This window comes from Equus caballus, chromosome 8 (genome assembly GCF_041296265.1).
Source record: "Equus caballus isolate H_3958 breed thoroughbred chromosome 8, TB-T2T, whole genome shotgun sequence".
Taxonomy (NCBI): domain Eukaryota; kingdom Metazoa; phylum Chordata; class Mammalia; order Perissodactyla; family Equidae; genus Equus; species Equus caballus.
In genome coordinates this window covers 64,411,425-64,435,918 of record NC_091691.1, presented here as the reverse complement: position 1 = coordinate 64,435,918, position 24,494 = coordinate 64,411,425, and the positions used below count along the sequence as shown (strand labels likewise).

Here is a 24,494-nt window from a genome sequence, read left to right as displayed (position 1 = left end):
CTGTTTTTGTACCAGTACTATGCTGTTTTGATCACTACGGCTTTGTAGAACATTTTGAAGTCAGGGATTGTGATGCCTCCAGCTTTGCTCTTTTTTCTCAGTATTGCTCTAGCAATTTGGGGTCTTTGGTTGCCCCATATGAATTTTAGGATTCTTTGCTCTATTTCCATGAAGAATGTCATTGGAATTCTGATTGGGATTGCATTGAATCTGTAGATTGCTTTGGGGAGTATGGACATTTTAACTATGTTTATTCTTCCAATCCATGTGCATGGAGTCTCTCTCCATCTCTTCTTGTCATTATCTATTTCTTTCAATAATGTCTTATAGTTTTCATCATATAACCCCTTCACCTCCTTAGTTAAATTTATTCCTAGGTACTTTATTATTTTTGTTGTGATTGTAAATGGAATTGTATTTTTTTTTTTTTTTTGAGGAAGATTAGCCCTGGGCTAACATCTGCTGCCAATCCTCCTCTTTTTGCTGAGGAAGACTGGCCCTGAGCTAGCATCCATTCCCATTTTCCTCTACTTTATATGTGGGACGCCTGCCACAGCATGGCTTGACAAGCAGTGCATAGGTCCACACCTGGGATCTGAACCAGCAAACCCTGGGCCACTGAAAGGGAATGTGTGAACTTAACTGCTGCACCACTGGGCTGGCTCCTGGAATTGTATTCTTGAGTTCTCTTTCTGTAAGTTCGTTATTAGAGTACAGAAAGGCAACTGATTTTTTAAGTTGATTTTGTACCCCACAACTTTACTGTAGTTGTTAATTATTTCTAATAGTTTTTGATGGATTCTTTAGGGTTTTCTATATATAAGATCATGTTGTCTGCAAACAGTAAGAGTTTCACTTCTTCACTCTCTATTTGGATTCCTTTTATTCCTTTCTCTTGCCTAATTGCTCTGGCCAAAACTTCCAGCACTATGTTGAATAAGAGTGGTGATAGTGGGCATCCTTGTCTTGTTCCTGTTCTCAGAGGGATGGTGTTCAGTTTTTCCCCATTGAGTATGATGTTGGCTGTGGGTTTGTCATATATGACCTTTGTTATGGTGAGGTAATTTCCTTCCATCCCCATTTTAAGAGTTTTTATCATAAGTGGCTGTTGGATCTTGTCAAATGCTTTCTCTGCGTCTATTGAGATGATCATGTGGTGTATCACACTGATTGATTTGTGGATGTTGAACCATCCCTGTGTCCCTGGTATAAATCCCACTTACTCGTGATGTATAATCTTTTTGATGTATTGCTGTATTTGGGTTGCCAAAATTTTGTTGAGGATTTTTGCATCTATGTTCATCAGTGATATTGGCCTGTAGTTTTCTTTTTTTGTGCTGTCCTTGTCAGACTTTGGTATTAGAGTGATGTTGGCCTTGTAGAATATGTTAGGAAGCATTCCATCTTCCCTAATTTTTTGGAATAGTTGGAGAAGGATAGGTATTAAATCCTCTCTGAAAGTTTGGTAGAATTCCCCGGGAAAGCCATCTGGTCCTGGGCTTTTTATTCTTTGGGATGCTTTGATTACTGTTTCAATCGCTTTACTTGTGATTGGTCTATTCAGATTCTCTATTTCTTCTTGATTCAGCTTTGGGAGGTTGTAAGAGTCTAAGAATTTATCCATTTCCTCTCGATTGTCCATTTTGTTGGCATATAGTTTTTTATAGTATTCTCTTATAATGCATTGTATTTCTGTGGTATCCATTGTTTTTCTCCTCTTTCATTTCTAATTTTATTTATCAGCTTTTTCTCTTTTTTTCTTTATAAGTCTAGCTAGGGTTTGTCAATTTTATTTATCTTCTCAAAGAACCAGCTGTTTGTTTTATTGATCCTTTCTACTGTCTTTTTTTAATTTCAATAGCATTTATTTCTGCTCTGATTTTTAGGATTTCTCTCCTGCTGACTGAGCTTTGTTTGTTCTTCTTTTTCTAATTCAGTTAGATGTAGTTTGAGATTGCTTATTTGGGATTTTTCTTGTTTGTTAAGTTGAGCCTGTATTGTGATGAATTTCCTTCTTAATATGGCTTTTGCTGCATCCCATATGAGTTGGTATGGTATGTTTTCATTTTCATTTGTCTCCAGATATTTTTTGATTTCTCCCTTAATTTCTTCAATAATCGATTGCTTGTTCAATAGTGTGTTGTTTAGTCTCCACATCTTTGTCCCTTTCTCAGCTTTTTTCTTGTAATTATTTTCTAGTTTTATAGTGTTGTGATTGGAAAATATGCTTGTTATTATTTAAATCTTATTAAATTTATTGAGGCTTGCCTTGCTTCCCAACATATGGTCTATCCTTGAGAATGTTCCATGCACACTTGAGAAGAATGTGTATTCTGCTGTTTTTGGATGGAGTGTTCGTTTATGTTTATTAAGTCCAACTGGTCTAGCTTTTCATTTAATTCCACTGTTTCCTTGTTGATTTTCTGTCTGGATGATCTGTCCATTGATGGGGTGGAGTGTTGAGGTCCCCTACTATTACTGTGTTATTATTAATATCTTCTTTTAGGCTTATTAATAGTTGCTTTATGTACTGTGGTTCTCCTGTGTTGGATACATAGATATTTTTAAGTGTTATTTCTTCTTGATGGAGTGTCTTTTTGATAATTATATACTGCCCCTCTTTGTTTCTCTTTAGCTGTCTTATCTTGAAGTCTACTTTGTCTGATGTAAGTATGGCAACACCTGCTTTCTTTTATTTGCCACTAGCTTAGAGTATCATCTTCCATCTTTCACTCTAAGACTCTGTCATTGGAGCTGAGATGTGTTTCCTGGAGGCAGCATGTTGTTGGGTCTTGTTCTTTAATCCATCTCACCGCTCTGTCTTTTTATTGGAGAATTCAATGCATTTATGTTTAGGGTGATTATTGATATATGAGGGCTTCATGCTGCCATTTTATCACCCGTTTTCCAGTTTTCCTGCATTTCCTTTGTTCTCCTCCTGTGTATTTTGGTCTACCAGTTGAGTTATGTAGTTTTCTATGTTGTGTTTCTTTGTCTTCTCCTTATTTAGTATTTGTGTCTCTGTTCTGCTTTTTTGTTTAGTGGTAACCATGAAGTTTGTATTAAAAATCTCGTGGATAAGATAATCCATTTTCTGATGGCCTCTTACTTCCTTAGACTAAGTGGATTCAGTCCCTTTCCTCTTCGCCTCCTAAGTTGTTTTTGTCACATCTTATTCCATCTTGTGTTGTGAGTTTGTGGTTAAAATGACAGGATTATCTTTGTTTTGGGTGTTTTCCGTCCTTTTGTCTTTAATGCTATACTTGCATATTTGCTATCCTGCTCTGATTCTGTCTCCCTATTTATCTCCTTACTGTGTGCTTTATGACCCCTTTCTCCTTTTTGTTTTCCGGGTATGAGGGCCTTCCTGAGGATTTCTTGGAGGGAAGGTTCTCGTGGCTATGAACTCCATTAGCTTATGTTTGTCTGGTAAAGTTTTTATTTCTCCATAATATCTGAAGGATGTTTTCACTGGATAGAGTATTATTGGCTGAAGGTTTTTGTCCTTCAAAGATTTGAATATGTCATTCCAGTCTTTCCTAGCCTGTAAGGTTTCTGCAGGGAAATCTGCTGAAATCCTGATAGGGGTTCCTTTGTAGGTTATTTTCTTCTGCCTTGCTGCCCTTAGGATTCTTTCTTTGTCATTCACTTTTGCCAGTTTCACTACTATATGCCTTGCAGTAGGTCTTTTTACATTGACATATTTAGAAGATGTGGTAGCCTCTTCCACACGAATTTCCATCTCCTTTCCTAGGTTTGGGAAGTTCTCTGCTATTATTTCTTTGCACAAGCTTTCTGCTCCATTCTCCTTCTCTTCTCCTTCTTGAATACCTATAATTCTTATGTTGCATTTCCTAATTGAGTCAGATATTTCTCAGAGACTTTCTTCTTTTCTTTTTAGCCTTAGTTCTCTCTCTTCCTCTATCTGGAGCATTTCAACATGTCTATCTTCAGTTATGCTGATATGCTCCTCTATGATGTCTGCTTGAGCATTCAGGGAATCCATATTTTTTTTTATTTCTTCCATTATATCTTTCTTCTCTAATATTTCTGATTGATTCTTCTTTATAGTTTTAATCTCTTTTGTGAAGTAGCTCCTGAACTCGTTGAATTGTTTCTCTACATTCTCTTTTAACTCGTTGAATTTTTTGATGATAGCTGTTTTTAATTTTTTGTCATTTAGATGACATATTTCTGTGTCCTCAGGACTGATTTCTACATACTTGTCATTTTCTCTCTGGTCTGGAGATCTAATATAATGTTTGATATTGCTGTAGTGTGTGGCTCTGTTTTATCGCATCCTCATGTTATTTGGTTGCTGTTACTGCCTATCGCCACTTGGTGGAGGTCAAGAGCCACGTATTCTGAGCCCTCTGCCTTCAGTCGAGATCCCAGCTGCTGGCTGGGTGGATGCGGGGGAGGGTGCTTTCTCCCTCATGCTCTCAGGATTTTCTCCCTCTGGTCTCGCTATCTGCTCTACTAGGGTATTGGCTTGATAAGGTCACTCCCTGTGAAAGCTTTCGCCTTGGTAGAGGGGCTCCCTCTTGGCTGCAAGCTCTCTCAGGGATCCTTGATGTTCCCACAAATGAACGTCCCCTCCCCTGTTCCTTTCCTCTTGGAGGTCTCCCCCGGTCCAGGATCCCAGTCTTTAGGAGAGGGAGTGAAGTTTTCTCTTACCTTGTTCCACCTCCTCCAAGGGGGCTCCAGTCTTTCCACCCTCTCTCGTATGGCTGCGTTGGTCTCTCCAACGTTTTTTGTGTTGTGTTTGCATGTCCTCTGTTGGAGTATGGATGTCTTTTTTTGTTGTATGTTGGAGGGGAGAGATTACTGGAAAGCTCACTCTGCCATGATGCTGACGTCACTCAGGACTTATTTCTAACTCTCACTGAGTATCTTTTTAACAGTTATTTTAAGTTCTTTGTCACACAGCTCATAGATCTGCATTTCTTAGGGTTTGTTTCTAGTTTTATTTTGTTCCTTTACTTGGGCCACACTTCCCTGTTTCTTTGTATGCCTTGTAATTTATTTTGCTAGGATTTGAGCATTTGGAAAAAACAACCACCTCTCCCAGTCTTTGCATACTGGCTTTGTGCAGGGGAAGACCTTCACCAGTCATCCTAGTTGTAGGTTCTAAAACCTCCCTATCCTTTTTTTGTTCCCTTGTTCCCCTTAGTGTCACCCTGCAGACCTGCTGTTTTAATGTGCTGTTTGCCTCTGTTTTCAGCAGCTTCCAAATTCTGGTACTGATCTTGGCAGTGCTTTGGGGCAGGCAAGACAGCAACCAGTCACTCCCCTAGACAAGCCTGAATGTTGGATACATGGCATGCTCTTTTGTTTCCATCCTGAGGGAGGAGTGCAGATTTCCACTTGATTGCTCTCTGCTATGCCACATAGAAGGAGGGGCATAGCAGAAAATTCCAAATGTGAATTTTCCTTCCCCTTTTCCTGGAATTCCTTCTTGATTTTTCACAATGGCCTGGGTGCTGTAGCATCTCAATTGGTCTCTAGAATTCTCACAGAGGTTTTCTGGTCTGTATATTGTTGTTAACCCAGTGTCTTGGTGGGGGAAGGAGGGCCATAGCTTCCTAGTCCACCGTCTTGCTAATGTCACTCTCCAATAGTGCAATCATTTTTGTGACTGAGTAATATTCCATTGTATGGAGGTACCAGATTTTATTCATCAGTTGATGGATATTGGATTGTTTCCATTCTTTTGCTATTATGAATAATGCTGCTGTGACCATTTATGAACAAATTTTCGTGTAGACATATTTTCAGTTCTTTTGAGTATAAACCTAGGAGTGGAATTACTGGGTTTTATGATCATTCTATGATCATACTTTTTAAGGAACCTGCCAAACTGTTTCCCAGAGCAGCTGTGCTATTTTACATTTCCACCAGCAATGTATGAAGGTTCTAATTACTCTTCATCCTCAGCAAAACTTGTTATTGTCTGTCTTTTTATTATAGCCATCCTAGTTGGTGTGAAGTGGTATCTCATAGTTTTGATTTGCATTTCCCAGGGATGGCTAATAATGTTGAGTATCTTTTCATATTCTTACTGGCTATTTGCATATCTTCTTTGGAGAAATGTCTATCAAATCTTTCACTCATTATTTAATTGGGTTGTCTTTTTTAAATTGTTGGGCTGTAAGAGCTTTTCATATGTTCTGGAGACAAGTCCCTTATTGGATATATTATTAACCAATATTTTGTTGCATTCTGTGGGTTGTCTTCACATCCTTGATGGTGGCCTTTGAAACACAAAAGCTTTTAGTTTTGATGAATTCCAATTTATGTATTTTTTTCTACTTTTGCTAGTGCTTTTGGTTTCATATCTGAGAGACCATTGCCTAATCCAAGGTCATGAAAATTATGCCTGTGTTTTCTTCTAAGAGTTTTATAGTTTTACCTTTTACATTTAGGTCTTTGATCCATTTGGAGTTAATTTTTGTATATGATATGATATAGGGGTCCAACTTCCTTCTTTTGCATGTAGATATCCAGTTGTCCCACCACCATTTGTTGAAAGGACTATTCTTTCCATTAAATTTTCTTGGTACTCTTGTTGAAAATCAATTGATCATAAATATAAGAGGTTATGGACTCTCAATTCTCTTCCATTGATCTATATATCTATCCATATGCCAGTACCACACTGCCTTGATTACTGTAATTTTTTTTAAAGATTTTTATTTTTTCCCCCTTTTTTCTCCCCAAAGCCCCCTGGTACATAGTTCTATTTTCTTCGTTGTGGTTCCTTCTAGTTGCGGCATGTGGGACACTGCCTCAGCGTGGCTTGATGAGCAGTGCCATGTCCGTGCCCAGGATTCGAACCAACGAAACACCGGGCTGCCTGCAGCAGAGCGCGTGAACTCAACCACTCGGCCACGGGGCCAGCCCCTGATTACTGTAATTTTGTGGTAAGACTAGAAACCAGGAAGTTTAAGTCCTCCAACTTTTGGCTTCTTTTTCAAGATTATTTTGCCTCTTCTGGGCCTCTTGAGTTTCCATAGGAATTTTAGGATTGGCTTGCCAATTTCTGCAAAGAAAGCACCTTGGATTTTGAGAGGGATTATATTGAAATTGTAGCTGAATTTGGGAAATATTACCATCTTAACAGTAAGTGTTTTGACTCATGAATGTGATATTTATTTAGGTCTTCTTTAATTTCTTTCAGTGATTCTGTGTTAGTTTTCAGTGTGCAAGTCTGCACTTTTTTGTTAAATTTATTCCTAGGTATTTTATTCTTTTTGGTAGTATTTTAAACGTTTTCTTAATTTTATTTTTAAATTGTTCATTGCTAGGGCATAGAAATACAACTGATTTTTATATATTGATCTTTTATCCTGTAACCTTGCTAATCTCATTTATTAGTTCTAATAGTTTTTTAGTGGACTTAGGATTTTCTACATACAAGATGATGTCATCTGCAAATAGAGTTTTATTTATTCCTTTTCAATCTGGATGCTTTTTCTTGCCCAGTTGCCTTACTAGAACCTCCAATACAATGGTGAATAGACATGGCAAGAGTGGATATCCTTATAGTATTCCTGATCTTCGGGGGGAAAGCATTCAGTCTTCCACCATTAAAAATGATGGTAACTGTGGGTTTTTTCATAGAGGCCTGTTATTAGATTGAGGAAGTTCCCTTCTATTCCCACTTTGTTGAGTGTTCCCATCACAAAATGGTGTTGGATTTTGTCAAATGCCTTTCCTGCATCTATTGAAATGATCATGTGGTTTTTGTCCTTTATTCTATTAAATGGTGTATTATGTGGATTTCATATGTTGAACCAAACTTGCATTCATTCCTAGGATAAATCCCACTTCATCATGATGTATAATTCTTTTGACATGCTGCTGGGTTTGGTTTAGTGGTATTTTGTTGAAGATATTTGAATCTATACTTATCAGGGATATTGGTCTTTAGTTTTTTCTTTTCTTGTGATATCTTTGGCTTTGTTGTTGGGGTAGTGCTAGCCCCATGGAATGAACTGATATGTTCTTTCCTCTTCTTTTATGGAAGAGTTTGTGGAGGATTGGTGTTAATTCTTTAAATGTTTAGTGGGTGCACTGGCCTGAATAGTGTTTCCCCAAAATTCATGTCTCCTCAGAACTTCAAAATGGGACCTAACTTTGAAATAAGGTCTGTATTGGTTTTCTGGAGCTGCTATAACAAAGTACCACACACTGAATGGCTTAAACAACAGAAATTTATTGCTCTGGAGACTGGAAGTCCAAAATCAAGGTGTTGGCAGAGTTGGTTCCTTCTGAGGGATGTGAGCGATAATCCACTCTATGCCTTTCTCCTAGCTTTTGGTAGCCCCAGGCACTCCTTGGCTTGTAGATGGGGTTCTCCCTGTGTTTTCTCAATATCTTCCCTGTCTACATGTCTGTGTCCAAATTTCCCTTTATATAAGGTCATCAGTCATATTGGATTAGGGCCTACCCTAATGACCTCATTGTAACTTGATTACCTCTATAAAGACTCTATTTCCAAATAAGGTGACATTCTGAGGTACTGAGGGTTAGGACTTCAACATATCTTTCTTGCGTGAACACAATTTAGCCCACAACAGTGTCTTTGCAGATACTGTTAGTAAAGAGGAGGTCATACGGCATTAGAGTGGGCCCTAAGTCCTATATAACTAGCGTCCATATAGGAGGAGAGACACAGACACAGACTATAATGCCATGTGTAGACAAAGGCAGAAATTGGAGTTACGCATCCACAAGCCAATGATTGCCAGCAACCATGGAAATGAGGAGGGAGGCATGAAACAAATTTTCCCTTACAGCCTCCATTCTGTCTTACTCCTGGAATTCAAACACATGTATTTGAGCATCAATGATGTTTTTCCCTCGCTCAATCTTTTTTTTTTTTGATGAGGAAGACTGCTGCTGAGCTAACATTTGTGCCAGTCCTCCTCTGTTTTGTATGTGGGATGCTGCCACAGCATGGCTTGATGAGTGGTGTTTAAGTCCATACCCAGTATCCAAACCCACAAACCCTGTGCTGCCAAAGTGGAGCTTGCAAACTTAACCACTATGTCACTAGGCTGGCCCCTCAATCTTTGTCTGTGGTTCAGTTTGGAAATTTTTTGTTAACTTGTGTTCAGGTTCACTGATCCTTTTTTCTGTTGTGTCCAATTTGCTGTTAATCCCATGCAATGAATTTTTTTAAAAGGTTTTTTCTCTTTTTAAAAGATTTTATTTTTCCTTTTTCTGCCCAAAGCCCCCGGTACATAGTTGAGCATTTTTAGTTGTGGGTCCTTCTAGTTGTGGCATGTGGGATGCTGCCTCAGCATGGCTCGATGAGCGGTGCCCAGGATCCAAGCCGGCGAAACCCTAGGCCATCGAAGTGGAGCGCATGAACTTAACCACTCAGTCACAGGGCTGGCCCCTGAATTTTTTGATTTTAGGAATCTTATTTTTCTCTTTTCTAGTTTCTAAATTTCTTCTGAAATTTCCCATCTTTTTATTACATCCATTTGTTAAAAATTATTTTAAAGATTGGCACCTGAGCTAACAACTGTTGCCAATCTTTTTTTTTTTTTTTCTGCTTTATCTTCCCAAACCCTCCTGTACATAGTTGTATATCTTAGCTGCAGGTCCTTCTAGTTGTGGCATGGGGGACACCACCTCAACGTGGCCTGACGAGCGGTGCCATGTCCGCGCCCAGGCTCCGAACCCTGGGCCGCCACAGTGGAGCACGCGAACTTAACCACTCAGCCACGGAGCCAGCCCCATATCCATTTTTTTATAAAACATAGTTAGATGAACTTGTCTGCTAATTTCATTATTTAGGTTAACAGTGGGTCTCCTTTTACAGATTATTTTAAAAAATAAAGCTCACTTTCTTGAAAGTTTATTACTGTTTCATTGTATACTGGACATGGTGATCGATGCATTGAGGAGATTCTGTATTCGGTTATCTTCCTCAGATGAATGTTACATTTTGTCCAAGAAGGCTAATTATTGGCAGATCAATTTGATCTTATAGAGGCTTGGTTTTACACTTTGTTAAGTCTGGTCCTTTCCTGTTTTGCCCTAGGAATAGCCCTAAATCCTTAAGAAATGGTCTTTATTCTTACACATGGACATTCTTGGGTTTTGACATAAAGGCTAAAGTGTTTATCAAGCCCCTCCAAATTAGAAGAATGTGAACTCAAAACTCCGTATTCTTGGTACTGGGCAACTGCTAAGATTTCTGCTTAGATCTTTCTGCCTTCCAGTTGTTTTCCCCTGCTCTTCTTGGACACAGCCGAATCTGCCAAAGGTTTCAGGAAAATTTCTGTGCAGATTTGGGGGCTCCTCTATGACTCCCTCCTGTTTGAGATTTCCTCCCTCAATTTCTAGCCACTCTATTTGCTTCTAAATGAGATCTCTGACTCAGCCTAAGACAATAGTCACTAGCTGTATGAACACCACCTCTAGCATGCCGTGTGCACTGGGGATGGTCTCTGGGGAAAAGCTATATATCATCTTACCTAGTGAAGGTCCTTCTTAGCAAGAGTCAAATCCCCTACATTTCCTGCCTTTTGTTCACTCTCCAGGGCCTTCAAATATTCTTTTAAAAAGTTGTCATCTACAGTTATTAAGTTACTTGCAGAAGTTTAGTCTGACACTAGCTATTCTCACTTTGCCAGACTTTTGTTGTTAACATTCATATTGGGGGCTCATTTCCTCTTTTTTGATGGTGATTTCATAATTTATGGGAGTGTATGGGTTTGGATTGACAATTTTTTCCCCAAAAAGACATGTATTCTAATGATTTCCAGCAAGTGTCATAAGTCTAGACTCACTTTTTCTTGATCTGCAGACTTCCTGACTGTGGTTTTAAACCCTTGATCTATAGGAAAGGAGGCCTTATGATTACAAGGGTGGCATCATCCACATCACCATTTACTACCTGGAAAAGGCACAGAGTTAGTCAGATTACCCTTTGGTTTCCTTTACAAGTGGCAGACTTCCTTACCTACCCTTTTACTTGTCAGTGTGACTCCTCTGAATATCCCAACTTTATGCACAGATCTTTAATTTTCCAACTTGGTTCAGGCCCAAGGCATAAGCTCCCATTCCCCAAACTCTTCATTATTATATTTTGTTCCTAGGAGAGGAAGGGCTATCATATTTAATAGTTACTTCTATGGCTTAAGTTTATGTATACTTTTTTTCCATTTTTTTCCTGAACATTAGGGATTTTCCATATTTTCTTGTGCACTTAGCATCCCATTTAGAAGTATGAAGTTTTGTAGCAGTGGAGTACTTTTTAGAAAATCTTAATGCCATAAGGATAAATATCTTCCTCATTTTCCCCCAGGACTTTATCAAAGCATAATTTATATACAATAAAATACATATATTCTAAGTATACAGCTCAATAAATTTTCAATAATATGCATGTTACTATTATCCAAATTAATTTACAGAATATCTCCACCATTCCAGCAAGTTCTCATGCCCCCTTCCAATTTGCTCACTCACAGGTAACCATCCTAGATTTGTTTCCCTTGTTCTTGAGCTTGCTATAAATGTAATGTGTCTAGCTTTCCTTGTTCAACAGTATTTTTAAGACTTATACCTATTGTTCTATCAGCAATTCATTTTTTAAATTTCAGATTAGTATTCCAGTATGTAAATATACCATTATTTGATTATCCATTAACTTGCTGATGGATATTTGGGTAGTTTCCAGTTTGAGGGTATCATAAATAAAACCGCTATGATATTCTTGTACAAATCTTATGATGTGCATATGCACCCATTTCTTTTAGTTGTATCTCTAGAAGTGGAATCACTGAGTCACAGGGTAGGCATATATTTTACCTTTAGAAGAAACTGGCAAGCTGTTTCCCAAGGTGATTATACCAACTTACATTTCCCCTAGTTGTTCCACGTTCTCACCATTTGACAGGTATGCAGTGGTTATTTCCTTGTGGTTTCATTTTGCATTCTTTGTTGGCTGATGTTAAGCAACTTTTCCTATGCTAAGTGTGCATTTGGATAACTTCTGTGAAGTGTGTATTCAGGTTAATTTTTATATTGTGTTGCTTCTGTAAGGGCTTTAAAAGTTGTTTTTCTGCATATGAGTCCTTTGTCAGTTATATTTATTGCAAATATTTTCTCCTTGGCTGTAGCTTGCCTTTCACTTTGATGGTACCTTTTGATGAAAAAGGTTTAATTTTGGTGAAATTTACCAGTTTTTTCTTTTATGGCTAATATCTTTAATGTCCTAAGATATCTTTGCCTATCCCAAGAATCATGAGGTACTTTGCTTTTTCTTCCAGAAGATTTATTGTTTTGCCCTTCATGTTTAGGTCTGTGATCCATTCTGAATAAACTGTCCACTGTGTGAAAGCACAATGAACTGAATCAAACTGAATCAGTGTTCAGTTTTCTCTCATACAGATATCCAGTTACTCTAGCTCCAAATGAAAAAACTTTGAATTGCTTCATGTTTTTGTTGAAAAGCCAATGACCATGTTTATGTGTGGGTCTATTTCTGGACTCTCTCTTCTATCCATTGATCTATTTGTTTCTCCTGACTCTAGTACCACACTTGTAATTACTGTAGATTTAAAGCAAGTAATGAAATTGAGTCGTGTTAAGTCTTCCAACTTTTTTTTCCTTCTTCAAGATTAGCTTAGCTATTCTGCGTCTGATGCATTTCTTTATTTTTTATTTTTTAAAAGATTTTATTTTTCCTGTTTCTCCCCAAAGCCCCTCGGTACAGAGTTGTGTATCTTTAAGTTGTGGGTCCCTCTAGTTGTGGCATGCCACCTCAGCATGGCTTGATGAGTGTCCACGCTCAGGATTTGAACCGGCGAAACCCTGGGCCACTGAAGCGGAGCACACGAACTTAACCACCCCGCCACGGGGCCGGCCCCTGATGCATTTCTATATATATTTGTCAATTTCAACAAGAAAGCCTCATAGGATTTTGATTTCATTGAACCTGTAGATCAATTTGTGGAAAACTGAGACTTTAACATTATGCAGTCTTTCAATCCATGAACATAATAATTTATTGCAGTGTTCTATAGTTTCAGCAACATTTTGTAGTTTTCAGGGTAGAAGTCTTGCACATCTTCTGTTAATTTTCTGTCAAGGTATTTGACTTCTTTGATGTTATTATAAATGATATATTTTAAAATTTAATATTAACTTGTTTGTTGCTAGTGTGTAAAAAATACAACTGAGTTTTGCCTCATATTATTAGTTCTGGCAGATTTATCAAGCAAATACTTGGTAATCTTCAAGAAATCAGAATGGGAGAAGAGAAGAGTCATATAATTGGAAACCCACCTACTTTTTCAGAGTAAAAAGTGATTCACTCTTTGTGTACCTTCTTTCATAGTTATCACTTCAGAAACACTACCTTCCAATTTTCTTTCTCCTTTGAAGAACTTGTAACTCTGGAGTTAAATTTGCTCTTGGTATGCTTCTTGAAAGATGGGAGAGCCCCAAATCTTTACAGAGGAACCTCTGTTTTTCAGCTGAATATAGAATTAGGGAAATGAGGACATGGCCTACATGCTGCCCTTTATTTGCAGGATGGTGAACAAAGTACTATTTTTCAAGAATGCCAATTATAACAGAGGCTAGATTGGGATTGGAGCAGGATGAATCGATTTGTGAGATTCAAATTATCCTTAACTGTCACATTTATAAATTCTTCACTGGTTAAATAATAATCCCGTCTTTTCATTCTTTGCTTTCTTTCTCATTCATTCTTTTCTTCCCAGTTTGACTTCCAACAGAGTGATTAACATATTTGCCTAATTTACAAATAGCTGTTATGAATAGGGATCCATTTTAACTTCAAATAAAACCAATGTAAGGCACAACTACTCAGGAATATTTTATATTTTCAAAGTATTTAGGAATTCTTTAATTAGAAAAATAAAGGCAATGGGATTATCTATCAGGTTCTAAAAGTACCCATGAATTAAATCACTCACATCCCCCTCTTAAAAAACAAAACAAAACCTTAAATCACATTGCTGTTAAGCTTTCTTACAGTAAGCAATAAGACCAAGCTATGCTAGAGTACAAAAACCTGAAATTCTGAGCATGAAAATAATTTATTGATTAGACATCTGGTTTATTCAAGCATTAGGCCTACTGAAGATAGAATTAACACAGCTCATGGAGTAGGAAAAAAAATTCCATCCAACACCTGCTTCATTTCAAATTTCCTGGGGACAAAATTTATGCATTCTGTATTAACAGCCTCACCCTAAAGCATCCACATGTGCTTGATATTGATTAACTTGAATAGGATAGGAAAAACTTTCTGTACACTCAACCTGGCAAGTATAATTAGTGATGCAACTTTCAGAAACATTCTTAGGCACAAGAAATAGCACTGCCTGCAGTGAGAGTCTTTGATAATCAAAGAAAAGAATATCATTAAATATAATCTTACAAACAGGAAGGAAAATATACTCACTTTTGCCAATGGATTGCTTTACATATCAGGAAAAATGTCACAATGAGATCTCTCTATGAGATTAAAATATTAATTTGATACTCAACTTTTAATCAATACTCAGGTTATTCTGTGGTATTAAAAATCGGAGGGAAAAAAAAGGAAAACCAATTTAACCTAAGTGGAATTTAGGGAAGAAATGCAGGACTAATAATACGGAGTAACAACTGCACTTCTTTGGCTAACCCATTAAAAAATGCCAATTAAACATTTTCAGTCAAATTTTATTAAAAAAAAAGCAGCAAATCAACATTACAATTCAAGAACCTAATCTAAATATGCACTTGACAGTGAAGCACATCTGAATATGGAGTGAAAAAAGTTTTCCAAGAAACCATCAACTGTATCCTCTCCAAATACCCAAATAATAAATCACTTCTGTAGGCCTTTTGTTGAGTGGAATCATAAACAAAGAACTGAAGAGATTTATTGCTGTGAAAACAAATCCGTAGTACAGTAGTATGAATCTTGGGTATTAAGCATAATTAGCTGAATCAAATTAAGTTGAAAAATCTAATAAGAATGTGTGTGTGAAAGTCTGTAAGCCAGTTGACCCAAGAGCAACTGAGACATCTAACTTGTTCAGTGAGACCAGACATTATTTTAAATCTCCATTTTTAACGGCAATTAAAAATTACAATTCCAACAGCCCACAACCAAATAAAAAAATAGTAGAAAGCAATTAAAACTACGTTCAAAGAGCCACTTTTTTCAGCTCAATTTCAGCACCCCAAGGAAAAAAAAGCATCCATGACTATCACAGATGAAGACAAAATGAATGTCATTGGAATCAGTTATTTTTCCCCACTGAGGTATAAAATCTATATAGAAATTTGATACTATACTATAACAAATTTTTACTTCTCATAGTTCTAATTTCCTTTAAACCCTGTTTAATATAGCTTTTTTTAAATTGTTGTAAAAATGTTGTTTTCATGATTCTGAATCTGGTTCCAGTTCTTTTTATATCAATATTTAATATACTGGCTACCAGTTCTAATCAGAAAAAAATCTTGGAAATCTCTTCATTATGACAGCACGTTCAGCAGAAATTACTGATGTGCAAGCAAACCATAAAAGGTGCAGCTCTCCGGAAAGCACGTTTGTTGTCTCATTGTCTGAATATTCTTTACAATGACTCTTGATGAAAGACTCTTTCAATCTTGTAAACATCAGTGTGCACAGTCTCGCTACTATGTAGTTTCATGTCCTCTGACAGGAAGGCTGGTTCACAGCAAGTGAAAAGCGAGAGGAGTCTAAGTTTTAATGGCTGATAAACCTTACATCCCACAGGAGGAAAGCACTTTTCCTTTTTTGCTACTTAAGAATGTGGCAGAAATGTATGCTGAGGTAGCCCAGTCAATCCTTATTTTTTCTTTTTTTGTAAATTTGGTCTCAGAATATTTCTGGAAGGGTGACGTTTCTAAGAAGCCACTGTTGGGAGCGGCTTCCAGTGCAGTCTCTAATGCTGGGCACCTGGCTATCCTCTTCTGTGGCTTTGTCCAGGCACTGATTACTGTTCACATGCTGCAGGGTTAGTTTCTGAAAGTGACAGGAAAAAAGTCTTAAGATCAAAGAGGAAAACAAAACTTTTGGTGATTATTAAGTTACTCTGTAGAAAAGGTTTTTTTTTCCTTTGGTAACATAAATTATTTAAAAGACATCATTAAAAGCTATGTGGGAGGGAGAAAGGCACTGGGGTACAGTGGGTTACACTGGACTTGCAGTAAGATGACCTAAATTCTAAGTCCCAATTCTTCTATAAGCTCTGTAACACTGTGAGAAATTTCACTTTTTTCGGCTTCAGCTTCCTAAAAAAATGATCATATTAATGGTTCCTAATTCAGGATCCTCATCCTGTGTTCAAAAAGCTATTGTAAAGTCCTGTGATAAAGCTGTTCAGATTAATTCTGTGATGCCAAACCTCAAGTCCTTAGAAACTCAGGTCTTTTTGAAGACTTACAATCATAAGAAATCATAAGATTTATAAAGCAGTCTTTAATAAATGGCTGATAGACATAGCTATATATCTTCCTATTTGTTTACATTCTAGACTTGATGTCATGTTGACTATTAGAATAATTTCAAAAGGAGAGGACAGATGAGAGTTAACAGATACACACTGACCCACACTAATGAATCTGGTACCAGAACCTGGTCAGGCTAAGGACTCCAAAGCGGCTGTGCAGGCATTTGTATTAAGCATTATCCTATAGGTGTATACAACTATAAGGAAATGTGAAATATGTTTATTAACACATTTATCTGACTTTTTTACTCATGGCTCTATTTTAATGTAATTCATTTATCCGGAATGTTTCATTTTTATAAGCCCTCTTTTCTACCTATGTGAACTTAAAACCTAATGATTGTGTACAACTATTTGAGCTTTCAGTTGTTTATTATTATTCTGTGTTACAGTCAAAGTAGGAAACTGGCAAGGCAGTATACATTTGCAGATGTCATAGTTTACTATCAACACTGACTTTAGGTTCAGTATTATAAATTTTAAGTCTTATAAATGCCTAAGAATAGAACCTGGAAGAGAGTCAGCATGGCTGTGGGTTTTACTTCTTATGTGGATGCTGTGTAGTACTGTACTTGAGAGGATGGGCCTTGTGGTCAGACATTTCTAGAGTGAATTCCAGATTTGTCACATACCAACTATATGCCCCTAAATGAAGAACTCTGAGCCTCAGGCTCCTCATCTATAAAATGGGGACAAAAATATTCAAGAGTTTTTATGAGGAAACATTAAGATAATGTACAGAAAGTGCTTCCTAGCTTAGAGTAAGCTCTTGATAAGTGGCACTCACTACTGGAAAACTCAAAATCCTAGCAATGCCCCGAGGAGCCATGAACACAATCTGACACCCAGAGGAGCCACAGGTCTCCATGCACACTGCTTGCTGCCAAGGCCTTCAGTCACATGTAAGACAAAAACAAAGTACAAAAAGAACCCCTCAAACATTCCAGAAGGCCCTGCAAAGCTTCTCTGAGTGGCAACCTTCATCAAGCCCACTGTTAGTATTAGAAACAAAAAAACTAAACACAACGAAAAATTTAGTTGGGAAATCCATCTTTCACATCCCAAGTTCTAAAAATGTATGTTTCACTTACTTAGATTCATTAAAATAAACTCGTAACAAAGAAATAGGCTACTGTCATGCTGGATATGATCTTAAATGTCAAGTGGGCAAGTAGAGGCTATGTTCAGGGAACAGCAGGTTGACCATTACAGTAGACCAGGGTTTGTATATGACACAGTATGGGGAGAAAAGACAGCCAAAGTCAAAACTTTGGACATCTCCATTTAAGGGGCAGAATGAAGAAGCAGAGTGAGAAAGCAGACAAAAGGAAGAGAGAGAAAGCAAACAGAAGAAACTAAACAGTAGGGCATCTAAAGCCAATGCATAAGAGGACTTTAAAATATTATCTGCTTAGCCATAGCAAATGCTACAGAGAAGTTAAGGAAAAAGAGACAGGAATGCTGGCTTTGTATCTAGGAGCTGTTTCTGTACAGTGTCAGGCCAAGGCAGGAGGAAGGGCTGGAGACCCAGAGGCATGAGTGCCAGCCATTCATTCACCATCATACAATGCAGAAGAAAAGTAGGATGGTCTGTAGAAAGTGAAATAGGAACAAAAGTCTTTCCTAACATGAAGAAGAAAACTAGTGCTTGTAAGCAGAAGAAAAAGAACCAGAGAAAGACATATTGAAGATGCTGGTGCTGGTTGCAGAACCCTGGAGCAAAAGCACAAGTTCAGAGGTTAGGCAGACATGAGGCAAGGGAGAGTGGTTTACTGGAGATGCTTTGATTGAACCAGTATCTTGTAAGTGCCTCTAGGTGAGTACACAGAGTGGGTGGGGAGAGGGGGAGGTTCCAGAGGAAAGCGAAGATAAATAGAAAATTTTTGTTATATATGTCACCGAAAAATTATTATGAGCCAGAGAATTTTATTCATTAAAGCTTACCTTCTACCTAAGTGTTTAATTCATTAATTTAAAAAGCATACTTACTGTTCCATTTCTCCCATGCTAGACTGCAGAGCTTGAGGACATACAGAGGCAAGAGTGGCTACTTAGTGACAACAAGGACCCAGGGACTAGAGGTAAGACTAATTTAATTACTGAGGAGACTAAAACATGTTTATTGTACTTATACTGTTTTTCTCATCTGTCAATTTTTAGAGTACAAGAACAGTTTGATCCATATTCACTCCAGAGGAATTCATTCTTTTAGCTGTAAAGTATATAAATATACCCAATGACACACATAACTTTATTCCTATATGCAACTAATAACTTACCACTGGGTCATACTCCCAAAGTTGGTTGCCTTTTAAGTGGTGGCATTTGAGCATCGTGACTGGGCCATTAAGTTTGGAGACATCCAAGCAAAGGTCATCTGTTCTAATTTCTTTGTTGGCAGTATAAGAAAAAACCTGAAAAACACAAATGCACACATAGAAGTTTTAACAGTAAAAGAAATTAGTCAGTGTTTTATATGCCCAGTACTCTGGCAGGGAAAAAACAAGTATTTCAAGTTACATGATTTTGGAAGTTTATTAACGTAACAGAGAATAAATGACTCAGAAAAGCTACCACTAATTTTGCACAGAGGAAAGAAAAAATAACTTTGAGTTCTCCGTATACCCCGAGTGTTTTGTCAAAGGCTGTCATAAGGGAAAAATTAATCTCACACACAGCAGTATAAATACAGTGGTCACAAGGGGCCTTTTACAAATGTTTCATTTAAAAATAATCACTGGATTGAAGGATCCCTTCTCCTAAAGGTCTTTATTATTTTCTCTTTAAACATAGGAAAATATTTCCTGAATGACATCATGAGATAAAAAGGGCAGAAGTAATCAAATCTGAAAATTATCCCTTTTAAAGCTTTACTAAAATACTCACCTGATTACCTCCCATACCGTGACAGTTAAAAATTCCAACTTTTTCGTTCTCTTTTCTAGCCATGTTATCTAAACACTGATTTGTTTCCACATTTCGTATCTATGGGACAATGAAAAATGAAAATATCAGGAGTCAGAGAGGTTAACTAGCCAGACACACATTAAAATCAATCTAAACTTTCTATAACACAATCTTAAAGGCAAAGAAATAAATTCCAAGCAAAGGAACAGGACAAAACCCCAGAAAAAGAACTAAATGAGACAGAAATAAGCAATCTACCTGACAAAAAGTTCAAACAAAAACTCATAAGGATGGTCATCACTGATACTGGGGACAGAGTGAGAACATCAAGAAAGAATTAGAAAATATAAAAAAGAAGCAATGAGAAATGAAGAATACAATACTGGAAATGACAAATTCACTAAAGGGACTCAACAGAAGAGTAAATAATAGAGAAGAAAAGATCAGCAAGCTGGATAAAAGACTAGAGGAAATCACTCAAAGTGAACAGATAAAAGAAAAAAGAATTAAAAGGAATGAGAACAGTCTAAGGGAACTCTCGGACAATATCAAGCGCACCAACATTCATATTATAGGTGTCCCAGAAGGAGAAGAGAGACAAAGGGGCAGAGAACCTATCTGAAGAAATAATAGCTGAAAACTTTCCTAACCTATGAAAGGAAACTGACATCCAAGTACAAGCAGCACAGAGAGCTCCAAAAAAGATAAGTCCAAAGAGGCCCACACCAAGACACATTTTAATTAAAATTTCCAAAATTAAAAATAAAGAGAGAATCCTAAAAGCAGCAAGAGAAAGGCAAAAAGTGATATACAAAGGAAAGCCCATAAGGCTATCAGCATACTTTTCAGCTGAAATCCTACAGGATAGAAGAAAGTGGCATGACATATTTAAAGTGCTGAAAGGAAAAAAGCTACAGCCAAGAATACTCTATCCAGCAAGGTAATCATTCAGAATGGAAGGGGAGATAAACAACTTCCCAGACAACCAAAAGTTAAAGGAGTTTATCACCAAGAAACCAGTTCTACAAGAACTGCTGAAGGGACTTATTTAAGTGGGAAAGAGAAGACTATAAATAGGGATAAGAAAATTATCAAAAACAAAAAAACAACAACAAAAAAGGCAATAAAATCACTGGTAAAGGCAAAAATATAGTAAAGGTAGCAGATCAACCACCTATGAAGATAATATGAAGGTTAAAAGACAAAAGTACTAAAATTACCTATTTCAATAAGAGGGGTAATGGGTAGACACAAAACAAGAGATTAGATATGATTTCAAAAAATGTGGGAGGAGGGGAGTAAAAGAGTAGAGCTTTTAGAAAGAGGTCAAGCTAAAGAGACTATCAACTCAATATAGATTGCTATAGGATCCTCATGGTAATCACGAACCAAAAACTATAATAAGTAAACAAGTAAAAGGAAAGAAATCAAACATATTACTTAAAAAAAGCCATCAAACCATAAGGGAAGAGAGCAAGAGAAGAAAGGAACAGAGAAGAGTTACTAAAACACCCAGAAAAAAAAATAACAAAATGGCAATAAATACATATTTATCAATAGCTACTTTAAATGTCAATGGACTAAATGCTCCAATCAAAAGGCACAGGGTGGCTGATTGGATAAAAAAACAAGACCCATACATATGCTGCATACAAAAGACACACTTTAGACCTAAACACACTCACACACTGGAAGTGAAAGGATGGAAAAAGATACTCCATGCAAATGACAAAGAAAAGAAAGAGAAAAGAAAGTGGGGTAGCAATACTTGTATCAGACAAAATAGGCTTTTTAAACCAAAAACTGTAACAAGAGACAAAGAAGGGTACTACATAATGATAAAGGGAAAAATCCAACAAGAAGCTATAACACTTGTAAATATCTATGCACCCAACATAGGAACACCTAATATATAAAGCGATTATTAACAGACATAAAAGGAGACATAGACAGTAACACAATAATAGTAGGGGACTTTAACACTCCACTTACACCAATGGATAGATCATCCAAACAGAAGATCAATAAAGAAACATTGGCCTTAAATGACACATTAGACCAGATGGACCTAGTAGATATATAGAGAACATTCCATCCAAAAACCACAGAATACACATTCTTTTCAAATGCACATGGAATGTTCTCCAGGATTGATCACATATTAGACCAAAAAACAAGTCTCAATAAATTTAAGATCAAAATAATACCAGGCATCTTTTCTGACCACAAAAGTATGACACTAGAAATCAACTACAGGAAGAAAACCAGAAAAGCCACAAAAATGTGGAGATTAAACAAAATGCTACTGAACAATGATTGGGTCAATGAACAAATGAAAGGAGAAATAAAAAAATACCTGGAGACAAATGAAAATATGATATGCCAAAACCTATGGGATACAGCAAAAGTGATTCTAAGAGGGAAGTTTACAGCCTACCTCAACAAACAAGAAAAATCCCAAATAAACAATCTAACAGTGCACCTAAAAGAACTGGAAAAAGAAGAACAAACAAAGCCCTGAATCAGCAGAAAAAGGAAATAATAAAAATCAGAGCAGAAATAAACAAAATAGAGATTAAAAAAACAATAGAAAAAATTAATGAAACCAAGACCTGGTTCTTTGAAAAGATAAACAAAATTGACAAACCTTTAGCTAGACTCACCACGAAAAAGAGAGAGAAGGCTCAAATAAATAAAATCAGAAATGAAAGAGGAGAAATTACAACAGACACCTCAGAAATACAAAAGATTGCAAGAGAAAACTACGAAAAGCTATACACCAACAAATTGTATAATCTAGAAGAAATGGATAAGTTCTTAGAATCATACAACCTTCCAAAACTGGATCAAGAAGAAGTATAGAATTTTAATAGACCAATCACCAGTAAGGAGATTGAAACAGTAATCAAAAACCTCCCCAAAAATAAAAGTCCGGGACCAGATGGCTTCCCTGGTGAATTCTACCAAACACTCAAAGAAGACTTAATACCTATCTTTCTCAAACTCTTCCAAAAAATTGAAGAGGAGGGGAGGCTTCCTAACTCATTTGATGAAGCCAACGTTATCCTGATACCAAAACCAGATAAGGACAACACAAAAAAAGAAAAATTACAGGCCAATATCACTGATGAACATTGATGGAAAACTCAACAAAATACTAGCAAATCAAATACAACAATATATTAAAAAGATCATACATCATGATCAAGTGGGTTTTATTCCAGGGATGCAGGGATGGTTCAGCATCCGCAAATCAATCAATGTGATATATACCACATTAACAAAATGAAGAATAAAAATCACATGATCCTCTCAAGAGATGCAGAGAAAGCATTTGATAAGATACAGCATCCACTTATGATTAACAACTCTAAATAAAATGGGTATAGAAGGAAACACCTCAACATAATAAAGGTTGTATATGACAAACCCACAGCTAATATCATTCTCAATGGAGAAAAACTGAAAGCTATCCCTCTAAAGAACAGGAACCAGACAAGGATGCCCACTTTCACCACTCTTATTTAACATAGTATTGGAAGTTCTAGCCATAGCAATCAGGTAAGAAAAAGAAAGAAAAGAGATCCAAATTGGAAAAGAAGAAGTGAAACTGTCATTACTTGCAGATGACATGATTTTATATATAGAAAACCCTAAAGAATCCATTTAAAAACTTTTAGAAATAGTAAATGAATACAGTCAAGTCACAGGGTACAAAATCAACATACAAAAATTGGTTGCATTTCTATATACTAACAACGAAGTAGCAGAAAGAGGGATTAAGAATACAATTCTATTTACAATTGCAACAAAAAGAATAAAATGCCTAGGAATAAACTTAACCAAAGAGGTGAAAGATCTGTACACCAAAAACTATAAAACATTGTTGAAAGAAACTGAAGAAGACACAAAGAAATGGAAAGATATTCCGTGCTCTTGGATTGGAAGAATTAACAAAGTTAAAATGTCCATACTTCCTAAATCAATCTATAGATTCAATGCAATCTCTATCCAAGTTCCAGCAACATTTTTCACAGAAATAGAACAAAGATTCCTAAAATTTATATGGAACAAAAGGCCCCGAGTAGCCGAAGGAATCCTGAGGAAGAACAAAGCTGGAGGTATCACACTCCCTGATTTCAAAATATACTACAAAGCTATAGTAACCAAAACAGCATGGTACTGGCACAAAAACAGACACACAGATCAATGGAACAGAATTGAGAGCCCAGAAATAAACCCACATGTTTACGGACAGCTAATTTTCGACAAGGGAACCAAGAGCATACACTGGAGAAAGGAGAGTCTCTTCAATAAATGATGCTGGGAAAACTGGACAGCCACATGTAAAAGAATGAAAGAACACCATTATCTTATACCATGCACAAAAATCAACTCGAAATGGATTAAAGACTTGAATGTAAGACCCGAAACCATGAAATTTCTAGAAGAAAACACAGGCAGTACGCTCTTTGACATTGGTCTTAGCAGCCTATTTTGAAGTACCATGTCTGACTGGGCAAGGGAAACAAAAGAAAAAATGAACAAATGGGACTACATCAAACTAAAAAGCTTCTGCATAGCAAAGGAAAACATCAACAAAGTGAAAAGACAACCTAACAACTGGGAGAAGATATCTGCAAACCATATATCTGATAAGGGGTTAATAGCCAAAATATGCAAAGAACTCATACGTCTCAACAAAAAAAACCCAACCACCCAATTAAAAAATGGGCAAAAGATTTGAACAGAGATTTCTCCAAAGAAGATATACGGATGGCCAACAGACACATGAAAAGATGTTCAACATCATTAGCTAAGGGAAACACAAATCAAAACTACAATGAGATATTACCTCACACCTGTCAGAATGGCTATAATTAACAAGACCAGGAAACAAGTGTTGGAGAGGATGTGGAGAGAAGGGAACCTTTGTACACTGCTGGTGGGAGTGCAAACTGGTGCAGCCACTATGGAAAGCAGTACGGAGGTTCCTCAGAAAATTAAGAATAGATCTACCATACGATCCAGCTATCCCACTGCTGGGTATTTATCCAAAGA

General features: G+C 36.9%; 1 protein-coding gene and 1 long non-coding RNA gene across 4 annotated transcripts in view; one reads left to right on the top strand and one right to left on the bottom strand.

Annotated features, from left to right (window-relative positions):
* Positions 1–24,494, top strand: part of LOC138915289 (uncharacterized) — a 50,410-nt gene that overhangs the window by 23,736 nt on the left and 2,180 nt on the right. The window contains exon 2 of the long non-coding RNA XR_011421016.1: positions 18,538–18,607. This is a non-coding gene — a long non-coding RNA (uncharacterized lncRNA). The remainder of the gene's footprint in view (positions 1–18,537; positions 18,608–24,494) is intronic.
* The window catches only part of GALNT1 (polypeptide N-acetylgalactosaminyltransferase 1), a 135,517-nt gene continuing 124,877 nt past the window's right edge, over positions 13,855–24,494 (bottom strand). For all 3 annotated transcript variants that reach the window (XM_070220914.1, XM_070220913.1, XM_001496769.6), the window contains 3 exons: positions 19,413–19,511; positions 18,806–18,940; positions 13,855–16,039 (listed from right to left, as the gene is read on the bottom strand). In XM_070220914.1, the coding sequence (XP_070077015.1) occupies positions 15,893–16,039; positions 18,806–18,940; positions 19,413–19,511 (381 nt within the window). In that variant the 3' untranslated portion in view covers positions 13,855–15,892. The remainder of the gene's footprint in view (positions 16,040–18,805; positions 18,941–19,412; positions 19,512–24,494) is intronic.